General features: G+C 46.0%; 1 protein-coding gene across 3 annotated transcripts; it reads right to left on the bottom strand.

Moving 5' to 3' along the window:
* Positions 1-623: 623 nt before the first annotated feature.
* Positions 624-22391, bottom strand: Adipor1 (adiponectin receptor 1). Of its 3 annotated transcripts, none has more exons than XM_042258177.2 (8): positions 22203-22391; positions 14226-14460; positions 11136-11252; positions 10334-10505; positions 8148-8334; positions 4124-4311; positions 1747-1940; positions 624-1464 (listed from the first exon to the last, which is right to left on the bottom strand). In XM_042258177.2, exons 2-8 carry the CDS (start codon positions 14364-14366, stop codon positions 1336-1338), a joined length of 1128 nt encoding a protein of 375 aa, XP_042114111.2. In that variant the 5' UTR covers positions 14367-14460; positions 22203-22391; the 3' UTR covers positions 624-1335. The 3 variants fall into 3 exon arrangements, with proteins under 3 accessions (XP_042114111.2, XP_042114112.2, XP_076403560.1); XM_042258178.2 differs by lacking the exon at positions 22203-22391 and adding an exon at positions 21787-22072; XM_076547445.1 differs by lacking the exon at positions 22203-22391 and adding an exon at positions 18123-18184.
* Between the last annotated feature and the right edge of the window lie 891 nt (positions 22392-23282).

Raw genomic sequence — 23282 nt, 5'->3', positions numbered from 1 at the left:
ATGTGTGAGGGACTACAGACACACAGGCCAATCGGCCACCTCAGGAGTTGTTCTTCAAGCACTGTCCACTGCTTGGGGGAGAGGGGCAGGTTCTCTAGCTTGGAACTTGCCGGTTAGGTTAGGTTGGCTGACTAGGGAGGCCCAGTGATCTACTTGTCTGTCTCCCCAGCTCCGGGATGACAAGAACATGTCACCTTCCCTGGCTTTAGATGTCAAACACTGAACTGACCAAGTGTTCTCTAGCACCCAAGCTCTGGGGTATACATATCTCAACACTTTTGAGACTCTTATAGTAATTAACACTACTATAGCACATTGATCTTTATTGTTTGAGACAGAGTCTCATGAATACTAGTCTCAGAACAGGGGCACACTCTCTCAGTCGAGGGGCAGCCCCAGACTGCACAGTCATCTTCCTCCCCGATGTCTGTGTGGTGCTAAGTTGTACTGCAGATCAGAGGCTGGACACCGAATTGTGCTAACTCCCTGACCACGTACGTCTGACTGTCAGCACGACTCAGATTTGTGTCCCAGGAGAAGCTGGAGTCATCATGAGCCTCAATTCCTTGGAGCTGTGAGCAAGCACTTGAGACAATACACGTTAACTCTTTGAATGCCAAGCGTTGTCTGTACTTTCTTTTATTATCATAATAGTCTTTGCATCAAGGTACACAGCAATAATAGCAGGTTTCTTTTTAAAGCTTAGTATTAAATATTAAATATCTTCCCCATTTTAATTTTACATTACTCTGCCAAGAAAAAAAAGGTTTTAAACTCAAGTTACTTGAAGCCTGGACATACTTCCATGATTAGCCGGGCTACATCAAGGCGGTGACTTCGTCTGTCCTGCCATATAAGCAGATCTAGGCCCTAGAAAGACAGGACCAGGTTATAATTGTTTTTGAAAAGTGAGCTACAAAAATGGGTGGCCTGTTATCAGCCAGGTAACAAAGTAAGGATGGGGGGTGAGGGAGGGATATTTTCTTCAAGAAAAAACCAAACATGATTTCTGAAGAATCCCAGTTCATAATTTTTTTTTCCCCCAAAATGGCTGGAGGAATGGGTGAAATCTCAACATGAGCTTCAAAGTCCTATCCTGGAAGGACCAGTAGTCCTTGCTGAGGGGCCTGCTGAGGAGTGGCTCCCAGCCAGGGAATGGAAAGGGGGAGGTTTATTGCCCGGTGGCTGTGACAGTGAGCTGAGGCTGACTGGTACTCAATTCTCTAAGAGGTTTCTTCTAGAAACAGACAACTCAGACTCTCCCTCTTACTTCAGCAAAGAAGTTATTTTTAAAAGCACTTGGGAAGTTCCTCCTCCACCCTCAGGTGGGAAGGCTCAGAGAAGGGAGTCGTCGGTACAGCCACCTTCTAGGCCGTAACGGAATTCCTGAAGGTTGGAGACCCCATAGAAGTGGACGAAAGCTGCAGCCACCACCAGGACGTGGAAGATCTGATGGGACTGGAACTGTAGGAATAAACAGAGATCCACCTTTAGGAGAAATGGGAGGAGTCGGAGGAAGCATTCGCCTCTTCTGGTTTCCTCTTAAGAACTGTCTGATATCACAAAACGGATGCTCCCTAGAGAACATTATAAACAACTACCAGAGAGACACCAGTGTTGACTTCCTTCAGACACAATGTACAGTCAAATGCTTCACGACCCAAATCACTTAACACCTTCTCCTCGGAGCTTTGACCTTGGGTCAGTCCCTCCCCATCCCAGGCCCTGCTAAGAGTCATTTCTTACCCATATGTCAAATTTTCCGGGAAAGAAGCGCTCTGGAATCCGAGCAGCATACAGGCCAGCTCCGGTGATGTACATCACAGCCATAAGGAAGAACCAGCCCATCTGGCCCACTGTGGTGGCCTTGACAAAGCCCTCAGCGATTGTAAAGTGCATGGTGGGTACAACACCACTCAAGCCAAGTCCCAGGAACACTCCTAAACAGAACAGACATGACTGTCAAGCAGGAAAGAGCTATGTGGAAGGCTCCGATTTGAATCTGCAATTTATGTGTTTATGAAAAGCAACTTCTTTCTGATGAATAGTACATGTTTAGGGGATTTAGGCAAAGATGACCAACAGCAGACAGTTCTTGTGGGTCGAGGGGATCCTATGCCCTCTTTTGGCCTCGGTAGGCACCTGCCCACACATGGCAGACACAGACTCACACACACACACACACACACACACACACACACACACACACACACACAAATAAATAAGGGGGGTGGGACTAGCTGGTGGTGAACTCCTTTAATCCCAGAATTTGGGAGGCAGAGGATGGTGGATCTCTTAGTTTCAGGCCAGTCTGGTCTACATATTGAGTTCTGGACCAGCCAGGGCTACCTAGTGAGGCCTTTTCTCAAAATAAACAAACAAACTTTGAAAAATCACAAAAGGTTATTTCAAAACTCATCTATGACTTGGTACTAGGGCTCAGTGGCTCCACCGCCAGGACAGCGGGTTTGCCACTAAGACCATAGAAAAGGATGAAGAGATGGCCAGTGTGTTACAGTGTTTGTTGCTCTTCCAGAAACCTCCCAGTTCAGTTCCCAGCCCCTAGGTTAGGCGATTCACAACTGCCTGGAACTCCAGCTTCACGAGATTTGACACTCTTCTGGCTTCCATGGGCACATACAGATACATAGTAAGACATGCATAATCGTAAATAATAAATCTTTTTTAAGGGATCATTAAAACACCGGCACAGGATCAAGCCAGTCTGAATTCCAGCACAGACAGGAGAGGCTCACAAAGTCCCTGAAGAGCTGTGACAGTTGATGGATACTGGTTAAAGCAGTCAGTTTTCCTTGAGGGTGTGGCCAGGGGGAGGTTGTCCAGGCTTCAGTGGACGGCCCCACACCCATGTGCATATGGGCAGAAATGGACTCAATGGGCCATTTGAAAAAAAAGAAAAGAAAAGAGAGGGCAGGAAGCTGGGAGGGGGCAGGCAGGTGTTGGTCTGGAAGGAGCTGGAGGGGGGAACAGATAGAATCAAAACACACTGTACACAAGAATAAAATTCTTAATAAAATTTACATTTTTTTGTTTGTTTTATCTTTGTTTTTTGAGATTGGGAGAATTTCTATGTAGCCTTAGTTAGCCTAGAACTCGCTCTTGTAGACCAAGCTGGCCTCAAGCTCAGAGATTCACCTGCCTCTGCCTCCCAAGTGCTGGAATTAAAGGCGTGTGCCACCACTGTTCAGCTACAATTTACATTTTAAAATCATAAAGACTAAAGTAAGCCAGGTGTGGTGGCAGAGGCAGAGGCAGAGGCAGGTGGATCTCTGTGAGTTTGAGACCAGCCTGGTCTACAGAGCAAGTTCCAGGATAGACTCCAAAGCTACACACAGAAACCCTGTCTGAAAAAAAACCAATAAAAAAACAAAACAAGCCAGGTGGTGGTGGCACACATCTTTAATCCTAGCACTCGGGAGGCAGAGCCAGGCGGATCTCTGTGAGTTCGAGGCCAGCCTGGTCTACAAAGTGAAATCCAGGAAAGGCACAAAGCTACACAGAGAAACCCTGTCTCAAAAGAAAAACAAAAAAACAAAAAACAAAAAAAAAAAACAACAAACCAAAACAGTAGGGTTGGGCTGGTTCATTCCATGGTGGAACACCTCTGAGCTTTACAACATGTTTTCCTACCTGCCCAACCCCCTTTCTTTCCTTCCTCCTCCTTCTCCAGTACCAGGGACTGAACCCTAGACCTTGTAAATACTAGGCAAGAAGCAAATGCTCTTCCTTGGAACTATTATCTCCAGCCCTTTTATCTTTTACTTTGAGACAGGGTCATCAGGCTGGCCTTGGACTTCTGATGCAGCCACATCAATCTCTGAGTACTTGGGATGAGAGTAGTGGTTCTCAACCTTGGGTCAAGACCCCCTTGGGGGGGGCGTTGTTCAACAGCCCTTCCACAGGGGTCACTCAGGACCATTGGAAAACAGCTATTTACATTGTGATTCATAGGAATAGCACAATGACAATTAGGAAGTAGCAACGACAATCATCTTCTGGCTGGGCTCACATGTGAGGAGCTGTATCACAGGGCCGCAGCAGCAGGAAGGCTGAGAACCACTGGACCAGGCGTGCAGCACCAAGCCCAGTCAGGCCTACTCACCTGCTCGTGTCTGCCGGTGCTTAGGAGTGGCAAACCGATCCCACTGTGCCACAATGATGGCAGAAATGCCCAGGACACAGACGATGGAGAGGTAGATGAGCCGTGGCTGTGGGGAGCAGTAGAAGGAGTAATAGAGCCAGGGGACAAAGCTCCCCATAATCAGCAGAGCAATCCCTGAATAGTCCAGTCTAAAAACAAGCCACAAAAATCAAGCGCATGAATGGGAGAAATGAAGAATTCCTGGGGCTCATTGCCATTAACTGTTTTTCACCTGCACCCAGATTGGACCCTCTCCAGTCTCAACCTTCCCCACAATCTATCCTGGGAACTAAACTGGACTCAACAGACCATTTGAAAACAAAACAGAAAGAAAGAAAAGAGAGGGCATGAAGCTGGGAGAGGACAGGCCGGGGAAGGTCTGGAAGGAAGCTGGAGGGCGGGATAGATAGAATCAGAACACACTGTACACAAGAATGAAATTCCCAATAAAACTTACATTTTTTGTTTGTTTTGTCTTTGTTTTTTGAGACAAAGTTTCTCTGTGTAGCCCTGGCTGGCCTGGAACTCACTCTGTAGTTCCGATTCCACAAGGTTAAGCACATTTTACCTTCCAGTAAAAAATTCTCTAAGAAAGCCAGGTGTGCTGAGCACACCTATAATCCTAGCACTTGGAAGGTGGAGGGGAGAAGATGGAGAGTTCAAGGCTACAGAGACCTTAAGGCCATTCTGGGCTGCATAAGACACTTTTAGAAATTCTGCCACAATCCAGCTGGTTCTCAGCATCACATTCAGAAAGGGTTCTGAGTTATTTCCCCAATCTGATGGAGTTCTGAAAACAAACCCTTAGATTAAGAGCATAGGGGATTTTGGTTGTGTTAGGTAGCCTATACTGGTCTCTAATGTATAGTTCATTCTCCTGCCTCTATTCCTGAGTGCTGGGATTACAGTTATGGCCACCACGACTGGTGTAAGGTACTTTTGCTTGTCCTGTTCTTATGGTTCATAATGATGCTATTAAGCTGATAAACACTACTCAAAGATCGGCTTTGGACTGCAAACTGCCGGAGACAATTCCAAGGTGTGTGTGATGGTCCGCCATCTTACACCTCTAGCCAGAACTTTATATAAGCTTTGCCCATTACTCTGAGACTGGCTACTAACATTACAGCTAGTCCTCAAGAGACTTAACCATTGTTTTGGTTTTCTTACAGAATCCCACACAGAAACTGTTGTTCCCTACAGAGCAGGAAGCAATTTTAAGAAAACGATGCCCCCTCTCCCAACAGGTTTTTTTTTCTCAGGGTTATGGATAATTGTCATCTGCTAGAGGTTGGCTGTAAGTTGTAATTATAAGTTGTAAAAGGGTTGGGGGTGGAACAATAAAGTTTAGACTCATGATTCTCTTTTGGAAAAGAAAAAAGAGAACTATAATAAGGTAGATTATTGTATTTACTTATAAACTAAATCAGTAACTGTCAGCTTTAGATAGTTTGCATTGGTATGGATTCTTGTATATTGATACAAATGTAAAATTATTTTTTCTATTCCTGTTTAAGATAATTTGTATATTGACCCAAATACAAAGCTCTATTTGTCATACTATACATAGGTTCCTACTATTTGAAATATTTTGTATACTGATACAAATATAAAATTACATTTGTCATACTGTATGTATGTTCTACCTGTTTAGGCTATTTTGTATATTGATACATATTAAGAATATGGTTGTCATATTACACTATACATTTCTACCTCTGATTAAGATATTTTTGTATATTGTGACAAATTTGAGGTCATTCTCCTTATACTGTACATTTGTTTACAGATTATTTTTGTAATGTGAAGCCTCAGTCTTTAAGCTTTTTAGGTTGATACAAGTCAATAGTCACCCATGCTTATCATACTTATAATCATGTTAGTTAGGTTTTCTAGATATACAGAAATATATGTTGGATAAATAGGCAATCTTCAAACATGTCATAGACCTAGAGAATATGGCATTTAAATATTTAGATAACTTAGAATTCTGTTGATGTGAGACACGATTGCTCCTGGTAGCATCGATCTACTCCCGAGAGGATGTTGGGCATCAAAGACACTCCATATGGAGTTTGTCTTCTTCCTGGCAAAAAATGGCTGTTGGGTAAAGAACTGCCCTTGCCTCGGCTGCAGACAGTAAGCATGCTGTTCATTCCAGATGAGCAGGACACAAGGAAAAGTGAATGCTGAACCTTGCCAAGACAGGATAAGATGGTCTTTCAAAATATCCTGCTTCTGAAAAAGGTCTGTCAGATATTCTAGGTCTATAGCCAAGTGGATGCCCTAGCACTGCAGAGAAACTCTGGGTGACTGTCCAGGCAGCCAGCTGTCTCTGTCATTTCTTGAATGTTTTCGGAAGTTGTTTGCTTGTATTTTCTGTTTACCCAGGTAATATTATTTTCCTTCTCAGGTCTTTGATGGGGTTGAAGAATAGATGGTCACAGTTGTAACCATTTTGTATCTTAGCTAAGAGCATATCAGGTACTAGATTTAGATTCTTCAGCACAGGACAGCTTTAGGAGTAATCTCTATAATTTGCCATTTACCTATGATCTGGACATTTAGTATGTTTCTTACTTAAGGTTCTTGTTGGGTGTAGTTCCACTTGTTTTGTTTCTTTCTCCTGGAAAATACTTGATAATCGTTCTTATTGAATATAGTTTTGTATTAGGTTTAGAACCTTCTTATTTAGACAAAAGGGGGAAGTGTAGTGGGAGTGTAGCTACACCCATGACCTTGGGCTATGTGGCCCAATAGAGGCTGTGCTTCTCGCTTGCCTACGTGACCTCTTAACAGGGAAGAAGGCTGGAGCTGAGAAACCTCTTGGACGTGGAAGGCTTCCTGATGCATGGTTCAGTGAACTGGTCTGGAGTGTTCCCCATCTGTCTCTGGGAGACGAAGAGGCAATGGCATCATTTCATTTTTGGATTTGTGAGTGTGTGGTCCATTTCATCCCTTAATAAATTAGTCTTCTCCCCAGACATCCTTGGGTTTCTCGCATTACTTTTCCCTTTAAATTACTGTGTATATGTGTATATATTCACTATCACCTGAGTATGGAGGTCAGAGGTGGTTCTTGCCTTCTACAAGTGGGTCCCAGGATTGAACTTGGGTCATTAGGCATGGTAGCAAATGCTTTTATCCACTGAGCCATCCGACCAACTCTCCTTTTCTTTTCTTTTTTTTTTTTTTTTTTGGAGTGAGTCTTGTTCTCTATCCCAGGCTGACCTGAAATTCACTATGTAGCCTGGGCTAGCCTGAAACTCAAAGCAATTCTCCTGCCTTAGCTTCCTGAGGCTGAGATTACAAATGTTGGCTACCAGACCTGTCTTTTCCTTTATCCCACAGAGTAGCTGAGAACACAGGTGCATCCCATCTTGCTTGGCACTGACCAAGGTAATAAAGATGTTCTAGTCACTGGTGTTACTGGGAGAAATGAAATCATCTACCACCCTTACTAAGAAAGCAGGAACAACCACCACCACTCAAGTAAACAAATCCCCAGGCTGAGCTGGGGACATCAACAGCGCCCGACAGGCAGCTGCTGGTCTGATGCGTCTAGTAATGCCTGGCCAACAAAGATAAGCTTTTCAGGGGGTGGGGGTGAAGAGCACTAGCCGTATGAGGCACAGACTGCCTGCACATGCGACTTTGGCTGAGCCAATACAAAGATAAGCTACAGTTATGTAGTTGGCCTTGAAGACAACCCACCGACACCTCAAGTTTCACAAAAGACAGTACTGTTTCAGTAGAAAACACAGTCAGGATTGTTTCCATCTGTTGAGGAGGCTGTGGGAAGTTTATCATGAAGTTTTTCAAGAAAAACTTCATCATCTTGTCATAACAACAGAAGAGAAGACTTCACTCCCTTGGGTACAACGGGTTCAGTCATCGCTAGAGCAGCTCAAGCCCCTGTTCGGCACTGGGACAAGATGTGACAATAACGCACATGGTCCCCGCTACTGCTGTCCTTTCAACTTACTTGGAAAAAGTCCGAGAGACTTTCTCTGAATGACAATAGACGGTGTGGAAGAGCCAGGAGAAGCTGAGGCAGAGCACCGCGCCCAGAAAGAACATCCCGAAAACCACCTTCTCCTGCAGGGGAGCCATGAAGTACATGTTTGGTCTGAGCATGGTCAAGATTCCCAAAAAGAGGAACAGAACAAAACCTGCACAAGGGAAAAAGGAAACACAAAACCCATGAGGAAAAGTGGAATGTCTTCGCCGTGACAGCCCCTGCTTCTAGCAGTCACCCAGGAGAACCAGCCATGAGAACTGCCATCAGCGAGAGAAACCAACCCAAACAAAGACATTTCATTTTTCTTCTTCTTATTTTCTTGAGACAAGGTTTTTTGTTGTTTTTTAAAGATTTATTTATTTATTATGTATATAGCATGTATGACTGCAGGCCAGAGACCAGATCTCATTACAGATGGCTGTGAGCCACCATGTGGTTGCTGGGAATTGAACTCAGGACCTCTGGAAGAGCAGTCAGTGCTCTTAACCTCTGAGCCATCCCTCCAGCCTGAGACAAGGTTTCTTTATGTAGCCCTGGATGTCCTCAACCTCAGAGACCCACCTGCCTCTGCCTCCCAAATGCTGTGATTAAAGGCGTGCGCCGCCGCCGCCGCCGCCGCCACCGCCACCACCACCCAGCAAGACATTTTATTTTTGAGACAGGGTGTCATGTAACTCCCCGTGTAGCTAAGGATGCTCCTTCCCATCCTCCTGTCTCCACCTCCTGAGGACTGGGATTACAGGCATGTGCCACCATGCCCAGTGTAATCGTGCCAGGAATCAAACCCAGGGCTTCTTGAAGCCAGGCAAACCTACTATCAGCAAACGTACATTCCCAGGCCACAAAAATAACATTCTGTGAAATGTTGGCATTTTGTTTTGATAGCGGCAAGCTCCCACCACATGGACGTTCTACCAGGAATCCAATAGGACATACGGTATCCTTTTCCCTTGTTTGGGGGCTTCTACTCTGTTGTAAAGAGCAGCAAGCAAATGTCAATTAAGGTCAATGGTGATTTAAAGGCATGACTCCTGATATCAATTATTCAGAGAAACTTTATTTCTCCCCATGGACAAACATTATAGAATTCCTTACTTAGCAAGTAAGACTGGAATTCCTTTTTTGTGGTTTGTTTCTTTGATTTTGTAGTGGTTTGGAAGACAATGGTCCCAATAGCTCACCCGGGTTGACCTTATTAGAGGTGTGGCTTTGTTGGAGGAAGTGTGTCACTGGGGGTGGGCTTTGAGGGCTCAGATGCCCAAGTCAGGCCTAGTCATGCTCACAGTCTTTTCCTGCTGCCTGCAGATCCGGATGTAGAACTCTCAGCTCCTTCTCCAGCACCGTGTCTGCCTGCATGCGCCATGCTTCCCACCATGATGATAATGGACTGAACCTCTGAACTGTAAGTCAGCCCAATTAAATGTTTTCCTTTATAAGAGTTGCTGTTGTCCTGGGGTCTCTTCATAGCAATAGAAACCCCAACTAAGACACACACCTTTAATTCTAGCACTTGGATCTCTGTTTGAGTCCAGCCTGGTGTACACGGGAGTTTCAGGCTGACCAGGGCTACATGGTGAGACTCCCTGTCAGAGTTAGAGTTTCTGTTGCTGTGAAGGTACCCATGACCATGGCAACTCTTTTTTTTTTCCTCCAAGATAGGGTTTCTCTGTAGGCCAAGTGCCGGGATTAAAGGTGTGCACCACCACTACCCGGCACCACGGCAACTCTTATAAAGGGAAACATTTAATTGGGTAGTTTACAGTTCAGGGGTTCAGTCCATTATCATCATGGCAGGAAGCATGGCAGCATGCAGGCAGACATGGTGCTGGAGAAGGAGCTGGAAGTTCTGCATCTGGATTGGCAGGCAGCAGGAAGAGAGTGTCACAGAGGGCCTCGCTTGAGCATCTGAGACCTCAAAGCCCACGCCCCAGTGACACACTTCCTCCAACAAAGCCACACCTACTCCAATAAGGCCACACTACCTAATGGTGCCACTTCCTGTGGCATTCCTATGGGGCCATTTTCTTTCAAACTACTACAGTGTGCATCACTACCACTAATGGAAGAGTAGAGTTCTTGCTGAGAATGTTGCTCAGTGGTATAGCACTTGTCAATAAAAACTGTGTATTTTCCTCATCTAAATCACTCACCAAGCAGATGGGTCCAGATGTTGCCAGTTTCTGTGTGGATGCGGAAGATGCTCTTGAAGCAAGCCCGAAAGGAGGGCATAGGTGGTCTATGGCCGTGTAACAGGTAGTCATTGTCTTTCAGCCAGTCCGGAAGAACATCATATGGGATGACTCTCCAGCGTCCCTCCCAGACCTACAATACACACAGCACCTTTAGATGGGCCAGTGAAGACCAGGTTTTCTGAGATACTGCACTGCAGAAGAACCTGTCTAGGAGGCTGTCACTCAGGCTTCAGACGGTCCCAAGTCACAGGAAAATAAGCCTGGACTTGGAGATACCAAAGACCAAAGGAAAAAAAAAAAAGGGACTATCAGGGTATTGACCATATTTTGACCAGTTTATGGTGAACCTCCTTAGGCTCCTTGAATTTTCAAATTATAGACAAATCCTTCCTCTGATGTACTCTAGAGAGACCCTTTGTCTCCTGCTCCTCTGCCCCCATTTACATTCTAAGTTCTTACTGGGCTAATACTACATCTTTTAAAGCAAGAATTCTTTCTTCTTTCTTTTTTAAATGTATTTATTTTATATGCATGTATGTGTTCATACATGTTCAAGAGTGGGCATGTGAAGATCAGAGGACAACTTATGGGAATCATTCGTTTTTTTTTTTACCACGAGGATCAAGGGATTGAAATCAGGTCATCAAGCAAATGTTCTTCAACCCCAGGTAAGCTTGCCAGTTGGAAACATCCCAGACAAGCCTGCCCCCCTCCCATTTCCCCCACTCCCCACCCTTCCCTTTCCAGCTCTAGGCTGCACCTTATACACGAACTCCTCCATCTTCTCCATGGCATGGTGGGCCTGCAGAGGAAGCGTCAGCACCCGCACCTCCTCCTCCTCTTCCTGAGGCACCGGGCATGTCTGTTCTTCTTCAGCCTAAGGACAACCAACACAATGAGCTAGACCTCACCTCCTCACCTGGACCATTTCCGGGGAGATCCAAAGGAGCTCAAAGTCACGGCATCCTACCCAGCCTCCCCATAAAACAGTGCCTCCTCTCCCAAACATAGTGAGTTCACACCACTGCTGCCTGAGATTCACGCTTCGTCAGTACCAGAGTAAAGTTCTATTGGGCACAGAGGAGGCAGATTGACAGAGACTAGCCTTGGAAAGACACAGGCTTAGTGCACCAGCCATATATATATATATATATATATTAATTTAATCTCATTTACTTCAATATTATTACAGGTACATGTTGCCTTAGACGTTTTGTACCTGTTCTCTTAAAGCATTTTTTAAAATTTATTTGTGTGTGTGTATGTGTGCGTGTGTATGAGCACACATGTCAAGGCATACAGAACTCAAGTCAGCTTGAGGGAATTGGTTCTCTCCTTCTACCACGTAGGTTCCAGGGATCAAACTCAGCTCTTCAGGCTTGGCAGCAAGCACCTCACTCACTGAGCCATCCTGCCAGCCCCTATCTCTTGGAGGACAAGTAGTCCACAACTTCCCCCAATTTCCCAAACAGTCTTATCCGCCAGTCTACTAATAATTATCTATCTACCCCTCCTTCCTCCTCTTTTCCCTCTCTGACAGGGTTTCTTACAATACATAGCCCTGGCTGGCTTGGAATTCATTATATAGACCAGGCTGGCCCCTCAACCCAGGAAGATGCACCTGCCTCTGCCTCCTGAGAGCTGGGATTGAAATTGTGCACCATCACACTGAGCTCCAGTCCACTAATTTTCAAAACAAAACCTCAAGACTGCCGCCTCAGTGACTACGCTGACACTCTAACTTGCTGCTCTCTGATCACATACTCTGGGACTGCTATCATGACAGCGGTGGCCGGGGTGATGGCACACACTTTTAATCCCAGCACTGGCGGGCAGACAGGTCGATCACTGTGACTTTAGAGGCCAGTCTCATCGACACGGTACATTAGTTAAGGTCTAGGCCAGTCAGAGCTACATAAAATAACAACAACAAAAACAAATAAAATAGCAGGGTGGTGGTGGTGGCGGCGGCGGCGGCGGCGGCGGCGGCGGCGGCGGCGGCGGCGGCGGCGGCGGCGGCGGCGCACGCCTTTAATCCCAGCACTCGGGAGGCAGAGGCAGGCAGATCTCTGTGAGTTTGAGGCCAGCCTGGGCTACCAAGTGAGTTCCAGGAAAAGGCGCAAAGCTACACAGAGAAACCCTGTCTCCAAAAACCAAAAAAAAAAAAAAAAAAAAAAAAACCAAAAAAACAAAAAACAAACAAACAAAAAACCAACCAAACAAATAAAATAAATATAGGACAAATGGCGTCGTGGTTAAGAAAACTTATTTGCTCTTCCAGAGGACTGGGGTACAGTTCCCAGCACCGGCGTGGCAGCTCACAACTGCCTGTAACTCTAGTTCTAGGGGACCTGATGCTCTCTTCAAACCTCCACAGGTTCTTGCATGCATGTGGTGTGTGCAACACACACACACACACACACACACACACACACACACACACACACACACACACACACACACACTCGTCTCATAAAATACATATTTTCTTAAAAAGTAGAAGTGTCAACCACTCTGAATCTACAGCAGCTCCCAGGCATGTGGGGCCTCCAAAATGGTCCACTCATCCCTAGGCCAATCAAGTGCGCCCAACACAGCAATAGTCACTTACTAATTGTTTAAAGTGGGTCTACGTCGCCCTGGTGGTCCTGGAACTCACAAAGACTGCCCGCCTCTGCCTTCTAAGTGCTGGGATTAAAGGATTATAGGCGTGAGCCGTGCACCCGACTAAGCACAGCGATTCCTGTTGCTGATGTTTTTGAGACAAGGTCTGTATAGCCCAAGCTAGGCTCAAATTTGCAATCATCCTGCCTCAGCCTACCAAATTTTCAAATTACCAACATATGTTACCATACCCAGTTCCCAGGAAAGTACTTGCCTTTTAAAAAAAGAAAGAAAGAAAGAAAGAAAGAAAGAAAGAAAGAAAGAAAGAAAGAAAGAAAGAAAGAAAGAAAGAAAAGAAAAGAAAAGAAAAGAAAAGAAAAGAAAAGAAAAGAAAAGAAAAGAAAAGAAAAAAAAGCCCACCAGCACTTGGGAGGCAGAGGCAAGAGGATCTCTGTGAATTGGAGGCCAGCCTGGTCTACAGAGTGAGTTTCAGGACTAGGAACAAGAGAGGTGTGTGTCAGGGAGTCTCCACATCAGCTCTGGACTGGTTACTTCTAGGATCCTTTTACCTGAAAGATTTCCACTAGTCAAAGTTGAAGGAGTTTTCTTCTATTACATTAATTCATGTTCACTTAGTGATTATTTTATTTCAGTTCCTCTGCCGAACACTGAGTTTACAAAAGCACTGGTGCTCTTTTGGGAAATTAACTCCCAAAAGCTCACAGTGAGAAAAATAAAGAGACCTACAAGTCAGCGCGATAAAGACTAGCATAGAGCTATTCCCAGGGAACTGTGGTTATTCTGGAAGTAAGATGAAATTTTTTTTTTTAATTTTAATTTTTTTCTTTTTTTTCTTTTTTTTTTTCAAGACAGGGTTTCTCTGTGTAGTTTTGGTGCCTGTCCTGGATCTCTCTCTGTAGACCAGGCTGGCCTCGAACTCACAGAGATCCACCTGGCTCTGCCTCCTGAGTGCTGGGATTAAAGGCATGTGCCACCACCAACTGGCAGATTTAATTTTTTTTTATTAAGGAATTCTTTATTCGTTTACATACCAACCACAGATCCCCCTTCCTCCCTCCTCCAGCCCCTCCAGCCTTTCACCCCAACCCATTCCCCCATTCCCTCCTCCAACATGGTATGCCCTCCCATGGGGAGTCAGCAGAGCCTGGTACACTGATCTTAAACAACAGGCTGAAGAGGCTCAGGAGGGCGCCGGGCGAGGGAACAATTCTGGAAGACAGCTTACCTTGGCTGGGCTGGTGGCTGCCCGTTTGCCCTTCTCCTCCAGCAGGGGTCCCAGTTCGGCCAGTTCCACTGTGTCAGTTTCTCTGTTCCCAGAAGGAGCCCCATCGCCCTGTGCCACCGCAGGCCCTTTGTGGGAAGACATCTGGCTGGTACCTCAGTACCCTCAGGCTTCAGCTTGAGGAAAGGTTGGGGTCTCTCAGCCCCAGGGGGCAGAGATCTTCCTGTGATGGTGGACACTGCAAACATGAACACGAGGGGTGTTGACAACATGGAATTCATTTCTGTCATTCTGACTGCATATGACACAGCTGATCAGCTCACCCGACCCAACTGTAAAGGCTAGCTCATTTTTTAAATGAAATCTGCTGTCTTTTTTAGAATATTATGCTTCACCAGAAACTCTAATCTCAGATATATGCATATATAAAATCTCATATACATATAGAATCTCATTATATACATATATGATCTCATTACACACACACACACACACACACACACACACACACACACACACACGAAAAATGTAAGACCTAGTTTTCTTTGCCACCACAGATTTTATTGTTACTATACCAAACTGTCACCATCACGAAGTGGGTACCCACTCTGAAAAGGCTCTCCCACAGGAACGGAGCCCATTCAGTGAGGACAGTAATGCCTACCACTCCCTCCTCAAACCCCGTCTCCCCATGAGAGGCCTAGATGTGAAACTAACAACAAGAATACCAAGACTTGCTGTAGACTGTACTCTTGGTACTGTCTAGCTGGCTACCGCAGTGTACTCCCTAAATCTAGTTTCTTCTTTTGGCCAGGGGGTAGGGAGGTTTGAGATCAGCCTCACTATGTGGCTCCAGTTAGCCTGGAACTTGATATGTAGACCAGGCTGGTTTCAAACTCAGAGATCCCCAGCTGCCCCTGCCTCCAGAGGGCTGAGAGTGCTTTAGGCCTCTGCCACCAGGCCTAGCTTTCTCTTTTGCTTTTTTTCCCCGGGAGCTGAGGACCGAACCCAGGACTTTGCACTTGCTAGGCAAGTGCTCTACCACTGAGCTAAATCCCCCCCCCCTCCCTTTTTTAAGTGAAACACACACCTGGCTACAATTACTAAAAGATCACACAGGAATAGTAATGGATTAAATAACTGAATTCATTTGGCCTTTATCTACATATATTTGGACATATATGCCATACACACACACACACACACACACACACACACACACACACACACTCAGTGGTTAATTCTTCTGCAAAATCTGCTCCCGTGTTTTTGAGAATACAGTCCAGTCTGGGTTCAAGGCTCCCACGACAGCTTCCATCACACTTCTCTAACAGCAGACAACGACTTACCTGGAAGCAGGAAGCTGAAGACAGGAGGCACCCCAAGTTTGCCCTCTGCCACACACATACCTATCACCAGCTCTGCAAGAGCATGTCCCAACCACCATAGCCCGTAAACTTAAGCCCCACTCAAATTACTTTTTTATAAACTAGATACAGACACACAAGATCACTTAGGAAAATCAGAATTCAGTCTTCTCAGAAAACTCTCAAACATTCTAGGATTTTCTGCATTGGACTTGATGTAGCATTTTCAAATTAGGCTTCAGGGAGATATAAATAATATAAAAAAAGAAAGGAATGTTTCCAAAGATTTCTATTATGTTGTAAATGACCAAGTCTTCCTTCTCCACAGACAAGGGCCTTTGTTACTTATAGCAACAGCGCTAGCCAGAATATTAACACAGGACAGTGCAGAAAAAGCAGAGTGGGTTTATGATGGGAGAGGAATTTAAACTTAAGAGCCTGGCTCTTTCATGTGGAGAAGTAAACATGACTATTCCCCAAAGACGTACTGCTTCGCCCACGGCAGCTCACTACATAAACAAACACCTCTGGCATCTGCACTGGTTTTTACCCAAGAGTAATCTCAATTCCCTCCCAGAGATTATAATTAGGCATATGTAGGTTATAGTTAATCTTAGGTATCAATGACTGGATTAAGGAGCATCCAGATGGCTGGTAAAGCATTCTTTGGGGTGCTGGGTTTCAGGAAGACACTGGTATTTGATTTATTGACCCGAGTAAGGAAGATCTGCTGTCACCTATGAGAGTTAGCATCATCTAACTGGCTGCCCCCCAGGCAGAACAAGATAGAAGAAAAGTGAACTTTGAGGGAGTGTGGTGTTGCACACCTTTAATCTGCATGGGGGTGGGGGAGGGTAGAGGCAGGTGGATCTGGGTGAATTTAAGACCAGCCTTGTCTACATCATAGAGTTCCAGACCAGCCAGAGCTACACAGTTATACCTTGTCTCAAACAAATAAATAAATAGATAAGTAGATAAATAATAAATAAATTTTAAGTGTTCTCTCTCAGTGATGGAAGCTTCTTGCAGACATTTGGAATCTAGGTTCTCTGGCCTTTGGACTCTGGGACAAGCACCAAGGGCCTCCAGGTTGTGAAGCGTTCAGCCTTCATTTGGTAATGACACCTCTGGATTCCTTAGTTCTCTAGCTTGCAGATGGTCTATTTGGAGAGTTAACCTCCACGCTCATGTGGGCTAATTCCCCCTATCAAATGCCTGTACCTACCTATCTGCTTGCCTGCCTCCTATTGGTTCTGGAGATGCCTGACTAATATTTTAATCTGCCCTCAGGTGAAGGCGATCCTCAGAACTCATGCATCATCCTATGCTTACCACACACGCAAAGCTGAAAGAGTCAAATCTAGTCCCAGCGAGACACAAACAATAACTCACTATACAGCACACCTTTATGTCAACACAGCCAGTTCCTCCTCCTTCAAGTGGGCAAGACTGTGACAAGACATTTGCCAACATACACAGTCACAGTCAACACTTGAGCTCAAGAAGAACAGGAAACTGGAGGCCCCTGGAAACCTCAGCGGATAAGCAGCTCACATGAAAAGAAATATTGGGAAATCTTAACTGCTGACCTCAAAACGTACTTCCTCAAAGGGAAGTCCTACCGAATAAACAGTCCTCAGAGATTAATTCGTAACACTGAGCAACAAACAAACAAACCAACAAATAGCTTTGGTTGTCTTTGAGAAGTCCGAAAAGAAGGACACACTAAACTACCAGTTCCAGCAGGCAACCAGGGGAGAAACTAAACAAAAGCACTTGCATTCTGGAACACAATCATAACACACCAGTCCTAAAATGATGCAGACCCACAGTTTTGGTCTGAATCTGTATTTCCAAACGAATGAAGGGGGTACAATCCAGCCAACAAACATATGATTTATCATCATTCCACTGGTCAAGGTTTGTGCCTTTTTTCTCTACTGCGGGGCTTTCTCTTCTTCTTTCCCCCAGAGTAAGGCAACTGAGTCATCAAATACTTAACAAACATATTTAGTAGTATGAGGTCCTGTGCAGAACAGAAGTTCTATCACTGTTGGCATAATCAGATGGCTTAAGTTAATTTGTGACATGTCCACATTAAGTGACATGATCTCACTGCTCCAGGAGAACAGTGCAGGAAGAGAACTCTTTAAACAGAATGGTCACACACTTAATTCAGTTGAGTGCTGTTTAAATATTCCACAAGAGACACAAGGATAATACAAGCTTTAAGTTGTACAGTAAGGGTCCAAAGATCAGAAACAGAATCCAACTTGGTATTTTTACTGGTTTCTTTAATTGACCAGAAAAGTTTTGTGACTTCAAATCCACTGGACAAAGTCTTATTCTCTTTTCCTTCCAAATCACTTGATTCTACCGATTCTGTCCAGCTCCTCCATCACTAGCTCCCAGCCCCTCCCATCTCCTTAGACCCAGAGTCTCTAAACCTAACAGCCATCCCAGCTAACTCACATCGCAGCCATCAGCTACAATTCATCATATAAAACATATCATCATGCATTAATGTACATACAATGGAGGTCAATGGAGATCATGTCAGCATAGTGAGAAAAGTCCATTGTCCAGTTTGGTCTTCTAAACTGTAGCAACACAGAGACAGGAAAGGAAGAGAGAGGGATCTGAGGTCTGGCAAGAAAAAAGAGCAGTCACACTAGGCCCTGAAAATAACATTGCTGTATGGTGAACCACTCACCAACAACAGGAAATTACAAGCATCTTATTCTGTCAATTTAAATTCAACACAAACCCCTAAGGTGTTAGACCGATTCCAGGAGACCCAGGAGAGCCAAGAAGAAGTACAACTTTCTGCCCACACTCTATGTCCTTATGCATTTTAGAGGAAACACCTTTCCTCTCATAGGGCCACACCCAACACAGCAAATTATAATTGAGCCAACTCGAGTGCATTTTTGTTGGGATTTCTTCAACTCAAGCTAATAAACTTTACCACTAAGCTTCCCAACTGGATAAACGTAAGCTATTATAGAGTAAAGCTCTGAAGAAGAGGTATTTGTGTTCCTACAAATAAGATAATCCAGCACCAAACTTGGAGAAAAAGTTGAGTTTTAATCACCGCCCAATTAGCTGGAGAGTTTCCCTTAGAGATTTTGATAATTTATTCTCTGAAGCAGTTTCCAAGTTTTCCAAGCTATGACACACACTTTCCCTGGAGTCAAAGGCTCAAAGGGTCCAGATTTGACCTAAGGCTTTAGACTCTCTGAGAGTAGGAAGGGGAGTTGGGTCTGTGTATGCAGCTCGATTCTCGTCATTCTAGAGAAAGACCAGCCTAGCAGTCCAGACAGAGACCCACTTCTCCTCTGCCCAGTCTTTGTTAGGGGAAAAATGAGTCAAGGCAAAGGTCAATGTTTGACATTACCAAACTACAGTTTTGGGGCCTCAGCTCTTCTATTTGATGCCAAGTGTCACTGACTCAGAATCTGAAGGGGAAGCAAGTCACAATCTAACTTCCTCTGGTAGCTCTCAGCCAGTTAAAGCTATCCCAACTGAAGAAATGAAGCCTTTCTTTAATCTCAGAGATGGGTAAACTTTCCTATAGAACCAGCAAAAGGAGGAGGAGGAGGAGCACAGGGAATAATAAGGGAGACTTTCATGTCACCACCCCAACTCTTCTTGAGACAGGGTCTTGTCAAGCAATCCTGGCTGGCTTGGGGCATCCTATGTAACCTAGATTGGTCCAGAAACTCTGGCAATCCTCCTTCCTCAGCCTCCCGAAAGCTGGGATTACTTACAAGCATGTACCATGCCCTTCCAGCTGCTTTTTAAAATCGAACACATTACAAATAGTTGGTCGATACAGAAGCACAATATAGCACTCGCTCTAAGCTGTGCACCCTCAAATTCACTTTAAACCATCTAACCCTAAACTCACTTGAAACTGCGCGCCCCTAAAGCCCCACTGAAGCACAAGGAAACTGGCAGGTACTTGCTGAAAAGCCAATCACTGGGAACTGGTTTGGCTCGAGCGTATCTTTAGGATCTTTGCAATTCAAGACTGCTACAACCTTCATAAACATTAGTCACACCCCCAACGTTTCTGAGCAGCGAATGGGACTAAGTTCAGCATGATGAGAACTGTTTGATGAGCAGATTGGGGACAAAGGGACATTAAGGACAAAATGTAACAAGTGTGCTGAATACCTGCACCAGACAAGAAAAACACGTTACTTAATAAAGCTCCTAGATGTGAAGATGACACAGCTCCTCAGAGTGACGAGTAGATGGGCAGATAATGTAGCAGGGGTGTGTCCAAGAGTCTCCGTCTGGCTTTACACTACTTCCTCAGAAGCAGAGAATATTTACTGGCTTACAACAATAAGGATATAAAGGATAAATTCTATCCTTTAGTCTGAGAATATCTATTGAGTACTACAGAACGTACAGCTCTGGCTACAGAGAGAAGGTAAGCAGAGTAAGAAGCTTGGCATGGTTACTGACCACCTTTAAGAAGGGGTTACTGCCGGCTGGTGGTTGGGAGGCAGAGGCAGGCGGATCTCTGTGAGTTCGAGGCCAACCTGGTCTACAGAGTGAGATCCAGGTCAGGCACTGAAACTACATGGAGAAACCGTCTCGAATCCCCCCCCCCCAAAAAAAAAAAATGAGAGAGAGAGAGAGAGAGAGAGAGAGAGAGAGAGAGAGAGAGAGAGAGAAGAGGTTACTGAGGGCTGTAAGCCAGTTGAGAGTGTTGGCTTAGTGGTTAACAGCACTTGCTGCTTTCCAGAGGACCCTGGTTTAACACTCAGCATTCACATGCTGGCTCACAGTTCTGAAGGATCCGACCCATCTTCTGTGGGCACCAGGCATGCACATGGTGCACATACATATACATTCAGACCAAACAGCTGTACATAACATTTTTCAAAATTAAAAATATTAGCAGGGCGTAGTGGCACTCAAGGAGGCAGAGGCAGGTCGATCTCTTGTGAGTTCGAGGTCAGCCTGGTCTAAAGAGCGAGTTCCTGGACAGCCAGGGCTACACACAGAGAGATCCTGTCTCGGAAAACCAAGAACAAAGTAGGGAGGGGATGTCTATTGGATAATTTGCTTCCTAATAGCATCGCCATAAAGCTAAGAGCTAACAGGTGCTGAGAAGAAAAGCGTCACTTTAGCTGAAACGATCAAGAAAGCTTTGCAGAAGTATTTTAAGATGTGATGGGTATAGATAGCAGTAGCAGGGCATTCCAGGGAGGCACAGTAATCTAAACAAGGCGTGAAAAAGCATGGCGCCCAGCGCAGTGAACAATCCATTTTTCCATCAGGGAATCTTAGAAAAACAAAATGAGGTCACCCCGAAGAGACAGAAGTTAGCCCAACATCCTAGTTAAGGTGGTGCGCTGTGTCCATCCGCAGTGGGGGCTGCTTCCCAGCATTCTCTCTCACGCGCAGGGAGTAGTCACTTACTTGCTTCTTCCTCAGAAATCATGTCATTTCTGGGCTACTGTGAACACCACTTGAGATTTCTACTCTGCAAGTGGGTACAGTCTTGTGAAGGTCCACACCAAAGTCCAATACCTCGCAGATAACACCAGCTTTTTTTTTTTTTTTTTTTTTTAAAAAAAAAAAAAGACTGATTTCTCAAGGACCTAGCAAAAAACAGGGACACGGAAACTACTTCTGGAATAAAGATGTGTAGTGGCTGCAAGCCGGGAACCCTGACATTGCAATCTATTTAGCGCCGTCCGGAGTTCCGGGCAGTGTTTTGCTGCTATAAAGCCCCAGGAACAGCGGTTGCACCATCACTGTCTGCCCGGCACTATCAAAGGCAAAGGCAGTAAACACATCCCAACATCACTTTGGTTTGGAACAGAGCTACCCATTACCATCTTCGCTTGATTTACCACGGCAATGCAACTGCTGGGTTCTCTGGCCCGTCTGCTAAATACTCGAGGGAAATAATCTGATTAATATAGCAGATCCCGTGGCTTCTTAGTGCTCCGCTGACATCTGAAACTGTGTAAACTGAAATTCGCCCAGCTTCTTCTTCTTCACTCACGAAGCACCAGAAACCGAGGGACTGCCACTGTATTTTCTTAAAACCAAGTGCCAGAAGACCCAAAGTCTCAAACGCAGCAGCATCTATCAAGCCTAGATTTCTGAAATGAAATCTGGGTTCTTTCCCAACACTTTCAGCATCTGTTTACATTCTAGCTGAGTATTACCTTAGGCCTGTCGACTGTCCATCAACCTCCCCTCCAACCCTATCCAGGAGGGATCCCCGTCACGTTTGACCTGCGGCTGGCGGTGGGGCCTTGGGGATCCCGGCCACCGGGGGGGCCGGTGCTCCCGCACCCAACTCGCAGGCTCAAGCCCGGGGGTCGCCAGCAGGGCTGGAACGCGGCCGTCTCCCGCGCGGCTGGCTGCCAAAACAGCAGCACCCCAGGACTGCTGGGCTCCGACCGCGGCCAGCAGCCCCCCGAACGGAGGCGACGAGCGGTGGGAGGGGCCGGAAATGTTTACGGCGGACTTCTCGGAGGGCCGGGCGCTGAGCAGCGATCCAGGGGCGGGCCACTCCCGGGCAGTCCCCTCCTGAGCCTGCAGGGCCCGCGTCCCGCCCGCCCGCCCACGGGACACTTACGGCCGGGCCGGCTGCCTCTGCTGGGGGCCGCGGGCCCGGGCGCTACATCCCGCGGCGCTGGAGGTGGCCTGCGGCCGAGGGTCGCCCGATCCTCAGCGCCCTGCCCGCGCCGGAAGGGCCGCGCGACCGCACGGCGTCACCTCCGCAGCCGCGTCACCTTCCCGGCGCTACCTCACCCCCACCCCCCGCAACCTCCTCCCCCCCTCCACTCCGATCCAGGCATTCCTGCGCGCGCCAATCACCCGCGCGCTCCCGCGCACGCCCCGCCCCGCCTCTCTTCGAACCAATAGCTCGCTCGCGCCGTCGCAGCTCGGCCTCACACTGGCCAACTGCAGAAGCTGCTTCTCCGGGCACACACTGCGCGCGTGATGGAAAAGGGAGCCCGGAGAATTAGAGCGGACCCTGGGAAGGAATGCTGACTTTCCCACCCGACTTCCCGGCTTTTCAGCTCCGAAACACCTTTTCTTTTCTTTTTTTTTTTTCTTTTCTTCCCTCGATGTTAGGAATTGAACCTCTAGGCAAGCCCTGTACCATTGAACTACATATCTAGCACCGAAACACTTTTGTTTTGTTTTGTTTTAAGAAAAGGTTTAATTCTGCAACCCAGGTTGGCCTCGTACTCGTGGCAATCCTCCTGTCTCGGCCTCCCGAATGCTGGGATTACAAACGTGCGCCGCCATACACAACCCCAAAACTCTTCATTTCTATTTCCAATTTCCTAACACCCCCCCCCCCATACCCCTCTTCCTTCTGTATGTTATTTATGGAATGACTACCATTAGTCTGGCACTCCACTGGATTTGAGTTTTGTTTCCTGTTATTTCTCAGAAAAGGAGAAGTTGTTTCAAACAAGCCTAGCTTGACAATTTTCCGCTCCAGTCCATGTTCCCATGTGACCCAGAGGGCACACCTGGAAGACGAGAGAGGGTATATTTCTTGTCGTAGCTGAACTACACAATATAGAATTGGAGGACTGTCCATTTCCTTACACGCCAAAGAATGATGCCCCTCTAATACGCTTCTAGATGCTGGGAAAGCTGTCCGGATGCTAGATGGATGTCCCAGGAGAGTGAAGTCAAT

The sequence above is a fragment of the Peromyscus maniculatus genome, chromosome 11 (assembly GCF_049852395.1).
Source record: "Peromyscus maniculatus bairdii isolate BWxNUB_F1_BW_parent chromosome 11, HU_Pman_BW_mat_3.1, whole genome shotgun sequence".
In the NCBI taxonomy this organism is placed as follows: Eukaryota; Metazoa; Chordata; class Mammalia; order Rodentia; family Cricetidae; genus Peromyscus; species Peromyscus maniculatus.
The sequence above is the reverse complement of the archived record's forward strand: the minus strand, read 5'-3'. Positions and strand labels throughout refer to the sequence as shown.

What these genes read in the sequence shown, in the direction of transcription:
- Adipor1 (XM_042258177.2), bottom strand. Translation starts at nt 14,366, where the DNA reads ATGTCTTCCCACAAAGGGCCTGCGGTGGCACAGGGCGATGGGGCTCCT. An exon ending in CATCTGGACCCATCTGCTTG is followed by an intron (nt 8,335 to 10,333) that starts GTGAGTGATTTA and finishes TCCCTTGTGCAG; the next exon opens with GTTTTGTTCTGTTCCTCTTT. An exon ending in GTCTCTCGGACTTTTTCCAA is followed by an intron (nt 4,312 to 8,147) that starts GTAAGTTGAAAG and finishes GCTTGTTTTTAG; the next exon opens with ACTGGACTATTCAGGGATTG.